This window comes from Notolabrus celidotus, chromosome 2 (assembly GCF_009762535.1).
Source record: "Notolabrus celidotus isolate fNotCel1 chromosome 2, fNotCel1.pri, whole genome shotgun sequence".
In the NCBI taxonomy this organism is placed as follows: Eukaryota; Metazoa; Chordata; class Actinopteri; order Labriformes; family Labridae; genus Notolabrus; species Notolabrus celidotus.
The window spans coordinates 20218928-20232064 of record NC_048273.1 but is presented as its reverse complement, the minus strand read 5'-3'; the positions used below and the strand labels follow the sequence as shown (position 1 = coordinate 20232064).

The 13137-nt window shown below is 39.9% G+C and overlaps 1 protein-coding gene across 2 annotated transcripts in view; it reads right to left on the bottom strand.

Moving 5' to 3' along the window:
- ttll7 (tubulin tyrosine ligase-like family, member 7) overlaps positions 1-13137 on the bottom strand; it is a 79900-nt gene that overhangs the window by 32563 nt on the left and 34200 nt on the right. For both annotated transcript variants that reach the window (XM_034678052.1, XM_034678047.1), the window contains exons 10-13: positions 12970-13064; positions 10582-10729; positions 9360-9433; positions 5199-5334 (exon numbers count right to left, since the gene is read on the bottom strand). In XM_034678052.1, coding sequence (XP_034533943.1) covers positions 5199-5334; positions 9360-9433; positions 10582-10729; positions 12970-13064 — 453 coding nt within the window. The remainder of the gene's footprint in view (positions 1-5198; positions 5335-9359; positions 9434-10581; positions 10730-12969; positions 13065-13137) is intronic.

Below are 13137 nucleotides of genomic sequence, written 5' to 3'. Positions count from 1 at the left end.
TAAACAAGAGCAGAGCAGCATGTTCAATATGAACCATCAAGAAGGAGAGGGGGGAAACGTCAGACTTCTTTCTGGGATGAAACCACAAAAAGTAAATGCACGCCAAAGTTACTTGGACTGTCACTGTGAGCGAGCTGCTAACCAACGGTTACAGTCCAAGATGTTTAGTTGGGGGAATATCTGACTAACAGCAGTGAGTTAATGAGTTTATTCTCCACATATGACTCCATACAAAGTGAATAATATGGAGAGAAACAGCCCTCCTTAAAATCCTCAGGTAATGGGGGCTTCACTTTGACTCAACTCAGATTCTTTTTTGGTGACTCTTGATTCAACTTGGACTTCAACACTGAGGAATCAACAGTGGGTTGAGCAATGCATATATTCAAAATCTGACATACACTTAAGCTGATATTGATTTGTAGGCTTTCTTTTAGTATGCAGCAATGCAAGAAATCCTGTCCACAGCAGAGTACAGCATGTTATCCACATTGTTCCTCCGGCAGAAAAAAAGAGCAGTGCTTACCACATTTTTATGTAGGTGATATACTCACCATGTTAAATACCTCATACAACCTCAATTAGAATAAGCCATTCTATCCCTTTAGGATTGCAGTTTTAAGAATTAAAGACAATGTGCTGAAAATGTGTTGACCCGACCTTTTAGAAGCATATGCTTATTGATCCCTGCTGCTAATTTGTCTTGAGAAATCTCCTGTAAGTGAAAGAAAGTCAAAGACAAACAAAATACATCTTGTCCTCAGCCTTTATATTTGAGTGGGTTAGGATGCTGGAACATATTATGCATCTAATACATATTTTAGTATTCCTGAGATGCTACTACTAATCTATGAATTTTTAAATGTTTAACTCGATAGTTGAAAAAAGTAAGAAAACAGAATTTTGCTTTGATTTAAAGAGTTTATTTTGGTATCCTAGCTTCAGTAAATGTCAGCCAACACAGAATCCTTTCACAAGGTGAAAGTTTCTCCGCCCACAGTGGTGTTAAAACCACTAGAGGCCCATTACCTTGTTAAATTGCACCAAAGTAGATTACATGGGTGTTTTGACATGTTTTACAGCATGGATGAAAACTGAGCTTGACACATATACAGAATTCACAGATGAACTGAAAGCTGTTTGAAAGTAAAAGTGTTTACTGCACAATAGGTGCATTTTAAACCAGGCTGCTACATAGATTAAAGGGAGCACTTATTCAGGCATCACAAGCGCCACTGTCAACTGTGAACATTTTCTAACTTTTTCCAGATTATATTTTATGATGACTATATGAATTAAACATTTAATAATATCTGTTTGTGTGTGTCAGCCTCAACAATAACACTAAGTACTTTTTTGGCCAAGTGTATAGTCTTGTCTGGGAGTCCACAGAGCAAGCTTTTGTGAAAATGTACCCACTTTTGTCAAGGAAGCTTTTTTCTATTGCTGGCAGCTTCTACCTATGCCCTTCTCTGACGCCATATTTTTGAATGCTGTTTGACAGATGACCCTGTCTGGTCCATTCCTGTGGTAATGTAGTCAGGAGACGCTTTTTCACTGCTCAGGAATTTATGTCCTGTACAGTAAAGCTTTAAAAAAAGGAAGAAAAAACACACAGACCCCTGAGTCAGCCCAAAACTCCAGTGGGTAAAACTGCACTTATTCCTGTGCTCTAATTTAAAACTTGGACTTGACCACCCTGTTTAAGTCCTCAAAGCAAGTAGGATAGTCTTGAAAGGTCGACACTTAATCTCACTGAGACATCAAAAATGTGTTACAGTTCCCAACGTATTAGCAACCACCCACATACAGGAAGTTAAACTTTGGTTGCCTATAGATGATGCACATCTGGAAATCTTGTGTCCTAAACTATCAAACTGTAGATGAAGAAGGATGGACAAGAGCTGCAGGTCCAAGTGCATTTCAAGGTTTGGTTCTGCAGCCGATACTACAGGCCTGCTGTGGTTTTGGTCCTCTGGGATGTGTTCAGTACATTATGAGCTGTCTTCATTAAGTAACCTGAGAGATATACGGTGCCCCTTAAAACAGAAAGCAGAACCTCTTGATAAACAGTTTCACATCAATTTAAAACTAGTTCCTACTTTTGAATACCACTCCTCTTTGAAGTATGTGTACTTCAGGTGAAACTTGTTTAAACCCCCTAAAAAGATTGTCTCCTTGCTTACTGTAAATTTGCAGGGCTTGCAGACCACTTTTTTTCTGATAGTTAAGTGTTCCCTGACAACAATTTGCAGTGTGTGTACTTTCGGCGTTTTATCATATTGGCAGAAAACTGCCGGCGAGCTGAGCTTGCACCTGCTCAACAACATTTTTCTTTTTTATGTTGGGAGTTTATGCTTAAGGAATGGGGAAATAAGAAGACTTCAGCTGAAACGACAGGAAAACATGTAAAGCTAACTAGTGAACTAACATTTGATGCATACCTTCCAACCTAACAGTAATAGAAATAGAAAGAAGGGTGATGCAAAACCCTTAAAAACAGTGTAACCCTTCACTTGTTTCCCGCTGCACAGCAGTGAAGCTGGGAAGAGTGTCTGTGGTACATTAGTACTAGAATTACAGAGCATGCTGAATTTTCTTTGATAGTGTGACATTTTATGACATTTTTCAATTCATGATGGCCCTGAGTAGCCAACAAAGGCAATAATCATGAGCCTTGCAGGTGCAGACTTGACAGATATGTTGGTGACATGCTGACACAATCTCTGGTGCCTTACAAAGGGAAAAAGACATTGGGACAATCTGAGATTATGAGTCACAGATCCCACCAGACTTAGAGGGTGAAGCACTAAGATGCTGCACAAAAAGGGGGATTTGAATTTCTTGTAAGATAATGACTGTTGTACTCAACACAGAACACGAATATGGGGAAGTAAGAAACTAGGAGATACTAGCTCTCTAGGTCAAAATGGTCATCGTCAATATTTATTTTATCCCAAAAATATCTACTGGGCCACTTACCTTGCCAAATCAGTTAACACACCGCAATGACTATGCCTGAGATGTACTAATACATCCCTTGAACTTGTGATATTATTTCATAGTACCAGCTGCTTATTTATCACCAAAGGATGCCAAAAAAAACAAAACTGAGACTTTTAAAGTTCCTTACTGTGTTATGAGTATCTTAGTTAGTTTTCCATCTCTGCCAATAAGTGCACTGGACTCTATAGATAATGACTTATAAACCTTGTGCAATTTATACTTTCACAAAGTAAGCACATCATCATAAAAAATTAAACTGCTGGACCACTAAAGTTAACATCATAGAATTACAATTGAAAAACACTAGCTGTGCTCTACAAGCAGGATCAGTGAAGCACAATGAAGGCAAAACAACTGCTGTTACTTGAACTAGCTCCTTAAACAGCTTAAACAGCCAACAATAGCACTAATTCTGCTAATCCAATTAAGTAAATTCAAATCTCACAGGCAATCAATGAGCTTAACTGAGTATCCTATCTAGACAAAAGCAAAGTTTAGGAGTGCAACTAAAGCAGCAGAAAGTCTGTAAGGAAAAAAAATCTTAAGTCACTTTTAATTGTCGACAGGTAATTACCTTCAAAATATGCTTTAATGTGAAAAAAGTTGCATTATTGAAAGTTTGCTGAATAACTTTAAATTTCAGAAATACATTTTATTTCCTGAATTGTCAAGCTTTGTATCTTGCACTCAGTCTTTTAATAAGAGCAATGCAGTTGTCACTCATGATCATGTTATTAGATATGAAACTCTGGATTGTCCTTTTGTTCTATTATCTCTCTCTTCCTCTGTAAATGAGAGACACTCTGTGTAAATGAAACTTACCTCGGCCTGGTGTTTTAAATGCCTGATCTTTGATTGACACTTCTAAAAAAAATCCTCTTAAGACTCCCGAGAGAGACACAATAACTTTCTGAAAAACAATCAGCTATGACTGGAGGCTGTTGAGGTCTGTCTTAACAAAAGCTGCTATAGTTGTTTATGACAACTCCTCCATGTTCTTTTATATTAATATAAATGTTAATAGTACTGTCAGAAATATCCATATTCAGTGCTTAGCATTACTATTCAGTTGCTAAAATCAGTTCAGGTTCTCATTTATGCCTCTTCTCCCCATGCATTTTGATATCCAACAATGCTTTGTTTCTTTCTGTATCATTGATTTGTTCTTTCTGAGTAGAAAACCAGACTTGAAAACTGAAAATTGGATTTATCTTTTGCTTATTTTTTTGTACCCTACTCAAGTCATTCCAATTCATACAGTGTCTCGATAATAGCAGTCTGTCACAATACTTCAAAAATTATTTTATGCAAAACAGAAGTGACAGAATAACTATCTAAATCAACATCCTGCCATCTTTCACTGTATTTATTACTGTTTCTTCTTGTCTTCCTCTTGTCATCATTTAAACTCTCCACATTCTTCTCTGTTTGCGCTCTCTTCCCTTCTCTTCATGTAGAGCTTTTTTAGTATCAACTTCTCTTTTTGCAAAGCCTTTTCATTTTGGAGTTAGCTGAAACTAAATTCTTACTGCTACCAGAGAGGGGACCACAGAGAACAGAAATGTACTTACTGTATTTTTGTGCATGGTCACACAGTTTTATATGTGTGTATGCGCTTGCATACTTGCATATTTCAAAATGTGTATCCCTAAATATTTTTAATGTAATAAAAAAATCAGTCTAAAGAAAAGTTGATACAAGTATGCAGGCAGCAATGGTAATCAACTTTGAAGCCTCTTCACAACTTGGCTGTGACAGAAATATAAAAACAAGACAGAAAACTAGAGAAAGCAGATGAGGGAAAGAGAAGAGCGTCTAACTGTAAAGAAACAAAAATGACATTGTTGTGTGGGATTTGATTTGCTTTTAAAAGCTTATGTACACAGCACAATAAATATTTGTGGAGAGATGGAGTGAATGACAGTGGGAAAGCGAGGCAGATAAAGAAGAAGAAGGACGTTCTGTCAGACGTTTTAACAAATGTGAAGGACTACGGCACACTTTCAGCATTATTTGTGCATCCTTTTAGTCTCTGTGGGCAGAATCTTAATAGAAATACGTGCTTCTTTTCTTTGCTATGTGCTTGTCCACAAGTGTCTGAATATTGTGTGTTTGTGTTTGTGTGTGTTTCTGTGATGTGTGTATGTGTGTGTGTATGTGTGTGTGTGACAGTCTGCCACTGATGTACGTGCCTTCATTCGTTTCAGAGGATTATTCATTTCCTTTTGAAGTGATGCAGCTCGCCCGGCGAGGAAGGTCTGAAAGGCGGACGAGAGCAGGCTTTCATACTTCTCCAACAGCAGCTTGTCGTCTGGGGGGTAAATACGTCTGTAGGCAGCAGAGACACAGAGAGGGGAAGGCAAGGAGAGTGACGGAGGAGTGGAGAAAGAGGGAGAGTGGAAAAGCAAAGAGGAGGGTCATCAATGCAGGATGAAAGGGGAAAGTAAAGAAATGATGAGAAAGAAAGAAGCAAAAACATTAAAATGAAGAGGGTGTGAGAGATGGAGAGAAGGAACGAAGAGGGGAATAGGGGTTCAGCAAGAAAGGTATACAAGGTGAGTGGAAGAACGGCCACAAAATTGGGAGGGAGGGTACAGTGGTGGATAAAACATAAAGAAATAGGATAACAGAGGAGTGGAGAGAGGAGTGTTGGAAATGTGAAGAAAGTGAACATGAAAGAAATGGAAAAGTTTTACAACAATAGAGAGATAAATGAAAGAGGAGGGCGGAGTGGATGAAATAAGGCACAGAGAGGTCGAGGCACAGCAGGTGAGAGCGGTGATGGACAGAAAAGGGAGCAGGAAGGACAGGAAACACAAAAACGGAGAGAATTATAAGTATTTCAATGAGAGGTGTGAGGGTGGAGAGACAAAAGAAAAGGTGAGTTGCAGGATCAGGGGAGAATAATGAAGGAGGAGGGAGCAGAGAGAAAAGACAGTAGAGAAAAAGCATGAATAGAGACCTTGAGGTAATAAGCTATTGAAACTTCAGTCAAGTTTCTATGTCGCATATTGCATCAAAGCTTCCCACACACAGTCTTTAAGAGGTTCATTTACACATTTGTCTTCACTCATGTGGCTTCTCACACACCCTGCATATTTCTTTTTTCAACAGTTTTCAGTGTTTATCTTAGGCCTGAAGGGATAATAAAAATGTAATAACCTCTGCCTGGTTATCCTTACAACACATCTCCCAACTGCTCTCAAACCATCACTTTATCAATCAAATCAAAACATTGGCAGTGATTTTATCCAAATAAGTGCCGGCCAGTCTAGAGTGTAAAAGCAGGGAAGTAGTTTAGTGTCTACAGACATATTTAGAGTCGGACACTTCCCAAGTTGGCTTATTGAATCAACAGTTTAGTTACTGAGTTAAATAAAGGCCTCTTTTTCTTTAAAAATAAACACATTGGACATTACATTCATGCCGCAATAATACATGTTCTACAATTTAAAAATTACTAAGCAATCCACTCATATCTGCATCTGAATCATAGACTCCAGTGCCAGTGCAGTGTCAAGCAAAGTTTAACACTGCACAGTCCCACCACGGACCATATTTTTTATGGCGGCTCAAATGCTGTAATAATGACCATCATCTGTGTCTGTAGGTCGTGGTTTGGATGAAATCAGGAAATCTGACAACCATTATTGCTCTTTAATTTGCTGATGATTACAAACCGGGGAAGACGGGGGAGTGAAAACATGGAGGTCATAAATCAAGTAGAAACAACATATCAGATAAAGCATTAGCTACCAACAGACAACTTCTAATGTTAGCAATCAGCTATATCCTTGTTAGTTTTACTGTTGAATGGAAAATAAAGATGACATAAGCTGTTTTTGTCATGGGATACCATAAGAGAGACATTTATTTCTAGTTAATAGTATTATTTTTTTAGCTGATGATGTGCTGCTAACTCATTTTTCATTTTTACAAATTTAGTCTGTGTACACCTTAGCATTCAGCTACTTAGCCTACAGAAATATTAACTATGAGCTATGATTAGATCATGTGTTAACCAACTTGTTGTCTTTAAAACATAAAGTCTGTGTACATATCTCCTTTTTTTTATTCAAAAACATTTTTAAAAGGTAATGTTAGCATTCAGCAAATTCCTAGCCTTGCCTACAGTAATATTAAGGATAAGAACAGAGTGAAACCAAGGGTCAACCTCCGGTCTAAAAAATATGAGTCCAATGCGGAAGTGCTAAAAACTGCAGTTCATCGAGGATCCGCTTGAGGCTGGCTCCGGAAGTACTGGAAACCACATACACGCCAATTCAAAAAAGATGATCTTTACAGCAGAAATAAACATGTTTACAGCCTGGTACAAAACACGAGTGTAGTCTGGATAGCTCATTTTTCGATCAGCACACACTGTAGGGGGGGGGGGGATTTTTTCTAATGTGGCAATTTCGATTATATTGAGATTACAAGTTTTCCAATGAGAGGCACAGCTGACTTGATTGACAGGCGGGAACACTGTAGCTGTTGGCTAGGAGGCTCAAAGCCCGCCTCTTTACGTTTCACTGGCTCGACAGCAGCAATATGGCTTCAGAAACACATGGGTGATGTCACGGATACTACGTCCATATCTTATACAGTCTATGAGTGAAACGCTACAAAACCTCTGGTCTGACAGTAGCTCAATGTTTGGACTTACTAAGTAGCCTGAGTCACTTCTGATTTCCTCTATTTGTTGTGGATAATGACTTTTCAGATTTCCCACATGTATGCAACTTATAACCTACGCTACTATGCAGTTCAACCAAGTGATGTGTGAGCGTCTCCCCCTAAGCATGATGATATGAGAAAAGGCGCAAATATTATGAATTTTAAAGTTTTACTGCACACTATCTGCCATTTGACAAATTTATTTATGTACACGATTTCCAGAGTGCTGAAAAGTTGACCCAATACTTTGCATTCCTTTAGCGGCTGCAGTTCAAATCAATCAAATATTGAATAAGAGACTTAAGATGGATAGACTGATATATTTCCTTACCTTTGCATCATCCTATAGGAGATCTGCTATACTTTTGAGCTATATCTAAAGTGCATTAACCAGCTTTGTATGTCCTAACTCTTGAGAAACACGAGAGAAATACAGAAAAGTTTCTTCATAAAAGCTGGATGAAGTACTAATCATAACAGCCAGAACTTGTCAGTTCTTAAGGAGTCAAATTAACCTTCTCAAAAAGAAAAAAGGTCAACATTTAAATAGCGAGGGTTCATCCCTTTATTTGACATCCTCCATCTCTACATAAATAGACGTTTCAATATTCAGAAAGTAAAATGAGCATCTTCCTCCCACATGTTGCCAATTGGGCAGTAGATCAACAATCATTCATATTCCATTTACATATTTTCTGAACTATCTTTGTGTTGGTCATCAGTGTCTCTCAAGCCTCCTGATTTCCAACAGCTTAAATGATTTTAAATGAACATCAACAATGTGGCATCACCCAGCGTGGCTTCCCTCTGATGCCACAGGGTCCTTGCTTTCTTTTTCCCTGATTCAAGTTTCCTCTAATAGCTGAATGTAAGTAAGTTCATTACCCAAACTCATCTAATGAGAAGCACTGTGTTAATCAGACTCCAGTGCTAAGCTGGGACACCATTTGAATGCTAAGAGGTCTTTATTAGGGGTGCTCCAGACAGACCTCAGCCTGTCTGATTGACTGTCTGGCTGCATGTCGAAGGAAGAAGGAGGAGGAGGTGACAGCACTTCAAGCGAGCCGGGATCAGTATTCTGACTAGCCATTCAGTCAAGTGATGAGTCAAGAAGTCGCTTACACTCGGCGAAACGGCAAGAAGGGAGAGCCAATTGTGAAGGCGTGCGTGTCTGTGTGTGCCAGGAAGTGAGCAAGGGGGGAAAAAAATGAAGACCTGGTGTATGTGTTAACATTCTAGGAAAAGAAACTGAGGCAGAAGCAGAAAGTGAGAGTAGGAGTTTAACAATTTTGGAGGGTTAAGCTGCAAATCAGAACTCCGTGTTGCTGAGTCATTCTTTAAGGTAGATCTGCTAAGTTTGAGATGTGAAGATTAAAAATTGACACACTTTGTCTTTTTAAGTCCCTGCTGGAGGTACAGGAGAGGAGAATAAAAGAGGAAAGTAAAGATGAGATGGAGCATGCATGCTAATCTGAATTTCCTAAATGCAGAACAGGTGCCATTGTGCCATTCCTCAGTCATACACTCAAAACATTGAGTGTTTCCTTTTGCAGCTTTATCTATTCTCATGACATTGTGGTGCTCTGCCGATGACCTCGTTAATGTAAGTTTGGCTTTGTAAGAAGAGTACCTGAATGGAGACACCCCACTCTCACAGCTGTGTGCTTCTTTCCTACCTGTAGTTCCCCAGATGTTGCTTTTCATGCTCCTCCCTGGAGATCTGCTTGCGAACCTGTGCCAGTCGCTCTTTCTAGAAATACAAGGAAAAAGGACTAAATCTCTCAGGTGAAAGGCACTGCCATCCAAACCTTATTTTGTATTGAATAAAGAAGGAACACAGTATGACATTTGAGTGGACAAGACAGAAGAAAGCTAAGGAAAAAGCAGTCACTGCCAGTAATGACTGCAAACTAGAGGCCCTTCATCTTCTCTCTTATTAATGTGTTACGAAAGTATAATTGTGAAGCTCAGTCGGAGGATTTGGCTTAAAGAAGAGAGAAGGAGTTAGCTCAACTACTTGCACTGCAGTATCAATGGGTGCTAAGTGATATGTGCCTTTGATAGACCTCAACCCTGCCTCACACTTCAACCGTAACAGCACTTAAATGTGAGGCAGTGCCCTATTTTAAATGGTGACTTTACGCCATCTTTCCTTATTCCCGCTGATTACTGCCGTGGCTGATCAAAAGGCTAATCAAAGAGGGTGGGAGACGTAAAGTACCAGTAGCTGCCACTTTTCCTCATATAGATGAGAAACACTCCCTCGACTCCTTCATTTCAAAGAGAAAATAATTAAACAGTATGGTTCTCTCAGAAAACTTCACTCTTTTGACATAGAGTAAAACTTAAGTCAGACTGAGTTTCTGCTCAAATCTTGTTCAACTCCTTAAGAAAGCATATAAGAATATACCACACTGATGTTCTGGGTTTTTGATTGTTAGTTTTTTAAAAAACAGGTCCATTTGTTCACTGATAATACCTTCAAACACATCTCTGATGAGCACCTGTACCAAAATATCTGACACCAACTTCTTCTGTGCTCATTTTGGCGTGTTATAAAAGGTATCTGGTGGCTTTTGTTCTGGCTTATGACAGTACAGGCATTGTTTAAGTCCCAAGGCACATTTTGAAAGTCTGGGTGGGGAAATGAATGAGTTTTGTGCCTAACTCCCTTGACCATAAGCAAGGTACACCACCCTGCACAGCTTCTCAGCATACCAGATGCTCTGCTGCAGTTCAGTTATCAGCAGAAAGAATAGTGGTTTTACTGGGTAGATCCCTGGTGGGGAAATGTGTTAACTATAAATCCTAAGCACAATCTTGCTCAGCAAATCTTTTTGTTGCAAAAGATTAATTCAGATAATCCTGCGGAGGTTAAATAATTTGTGTATGCCCTACCAGCTCTTCTCTCCTTCGCTCCAGTGTGTGACGCTGTTTCTCCCAGTCCGAGGAGGCAGCCGAGAGCTTCTTCATGGATCCGTGTCCATAGAGCCGTCTCTGAGCTTCTGCCTTTTGCTGGGCCAGGTTGCGTTTCTTATCACTTGCTCTGGATTAAAACAAAACAAAAATAAAGTTAAGAGAATGCTGACGAGATTTCCAATGAATTTCATTGTGTTAATGTTTTACATGACAGCTCTGATTTTGTTTTGTTCTTCCAATACACACAGTAGTTCCCAGAGTCATGTGACCAATCATAGCCGGATGACTATATGACTGCTCTTCTGATCAACTTCGAAGACAGGGACACCTCCTTTATAGCTGGAGACACTACATCTTTGATTAGCTTTCAGTAAGCTGAGAAAAAATGTGCTACTACTGAAACCCTTTAGTCTGACACTTGAAGTAATCTCTCTACTCCAAATTTCTACTCATAAAGTTCTCTCAGGTTATGAAAAACTTGCTTATTTCATCACCACATATTTCTCCATTTAGAAACTTTACAAAACAAGCTTTTCATGACTACTGTGGAAATCTACAACATGCCAGTCCCATTCCTAACTGGAAGATTATTGTGATTATTAAAATATAAGAAAATTCTTCACAAAACATTGAATGCTACAGAGAACCAATGAACCGTCAACCCCAAGATGAACAGGACTAGACAGCTAATTCTGAACAAGTGGGCCATTGCAGTCTGGAGAAAGGGCAATTCATTTTAGTCAATCGGTGGCCCTTTAAATTGGATATTGAGTGCTGTTGGGGGCTGAGGTTTATCAATGTCCATGCCCGGCCGGGTCGGAATTGATCCCACGTTGATACAGTTGGTGTTGTGAGCAGAGCTGAGCACCGACCCTACCTCTACACATCACTGACCCCTCCCTTTAGGGAAGCAGAACAACTTCTATATAAGGCAAAAGTGAGCGAGGTAGAACAAAGCCCTCATTCACTCCAGTGTGAACATAAGCAGTTTATCCAGTGGAAAGAGCTCCCTGCTGCCTTTCATGGCCCTTCTACGATTTATTTGTCATGAAATAATCAAATCTCCCCTTTTAATCTGTAGGAATGCAGCAAACTTCAGCCACGAAACAAATCATTTTGATAAGAGATTTGTTTGTGCCGACTGAAGCTGGGTGGGGGGATGGAGTGAGTTTTCATGTAGGATGGCTGCATCTCCCTCCACACTTGGCCAAACTAGATCTATGGTGCTGCATGTAATTGATCCATCGCATATGTGTGTGTCAGTGTTTGTGTCTATGTGTGTGTCTATGTGTGTGACTCGTAGAGACTATATTTAGAGCAGTAAGAGGAGGACAAGCTCAGAGAGAGAGAAAGAAAAAAAAGAGCAGAGATCCAGAGGTCTGGTGTAAGATGATCAATCAGTGGACAGACTCATTGTAGCCAGGGGACAGAAAAGCGTGCCAGCAAACACACGCACACGCTAACACACACACACACTCTTGACATATGTACAAAAACTACATTGCAAAACAAGGATGCCTGTGTGTGTAACCTCAACAAGCAAACAAATACGCCCACAGAGCATAGTAAAAAAGCAAAAACAGGAAGCTTATGCAAATGTACAGAGCAGGGTAAACAATGTAGACTCTGAAAATCAGATAGCCCAGTTACTGTTATCCTGCTCCTATCACACAAACACAAACACATACACACACACACACACACACACACACACACACACACACACACACACACACACACACACACACACACACACACACACACACACACACACACACACACACACACACACACACACACACACCGGCTCAGCAAGTGTCTGATAGAAGGGTGCACAAAGCGCACAATAGAGACATAGCTTTGCACCTCGGCCATTATCTTTCTTTTATCTGACACAGCAGCAACAACACACAAATTTGCAGCATTTTGAGGGGGGGACAAAGCCTGAACTTCCTGTTAGTTTCAGACTAATGTTGCTTCTGTGTCATCAGTTTATAACCAAAACAAGATAAAGGCTGAATTGTGCCATTTCAGGGCTGCCAAATAAAGGCAGCTGAATAAATTGATTGTGAGCTTGAAACATTCAGAGCCCTTAAAGATAAAGTTTAACGTTAGCGTTGTCTGCCTCTGCGTATGAAACCTAAGGGGCCTCTGGATACACTTCATGTGAGTACATCTGCTAGCATTTGCATTCATACATGCATGCATGCATGTGTGGGTGTGTGGGTGTGTGTGTGTGTGTGTGTGTGTGTGTGTGTGTGTGTGTGTGTGTGTGTGTGTGTGTGTGTGTGTGTGTGTGTGTGTGTGTGTGTGTGTGTGTGTGTGTGTGTGTGTGTGTGTGTGTGTGACTGTGGCAGAGAACAGTACCGAATGTTTAGGAGTTTGAGAGCATTGAGCAGCACCCCTTTCTTCACGTCGTAATCAATCTTCTGATCGGTCCCAAAGCTCGGAGCTCGATTGATCTGCAAGAGTGAAGAGGAGAAAAGCATTCAAAGAATATTCTGTGGGGGGGTTTTCGACTTCATCAAATTTTTT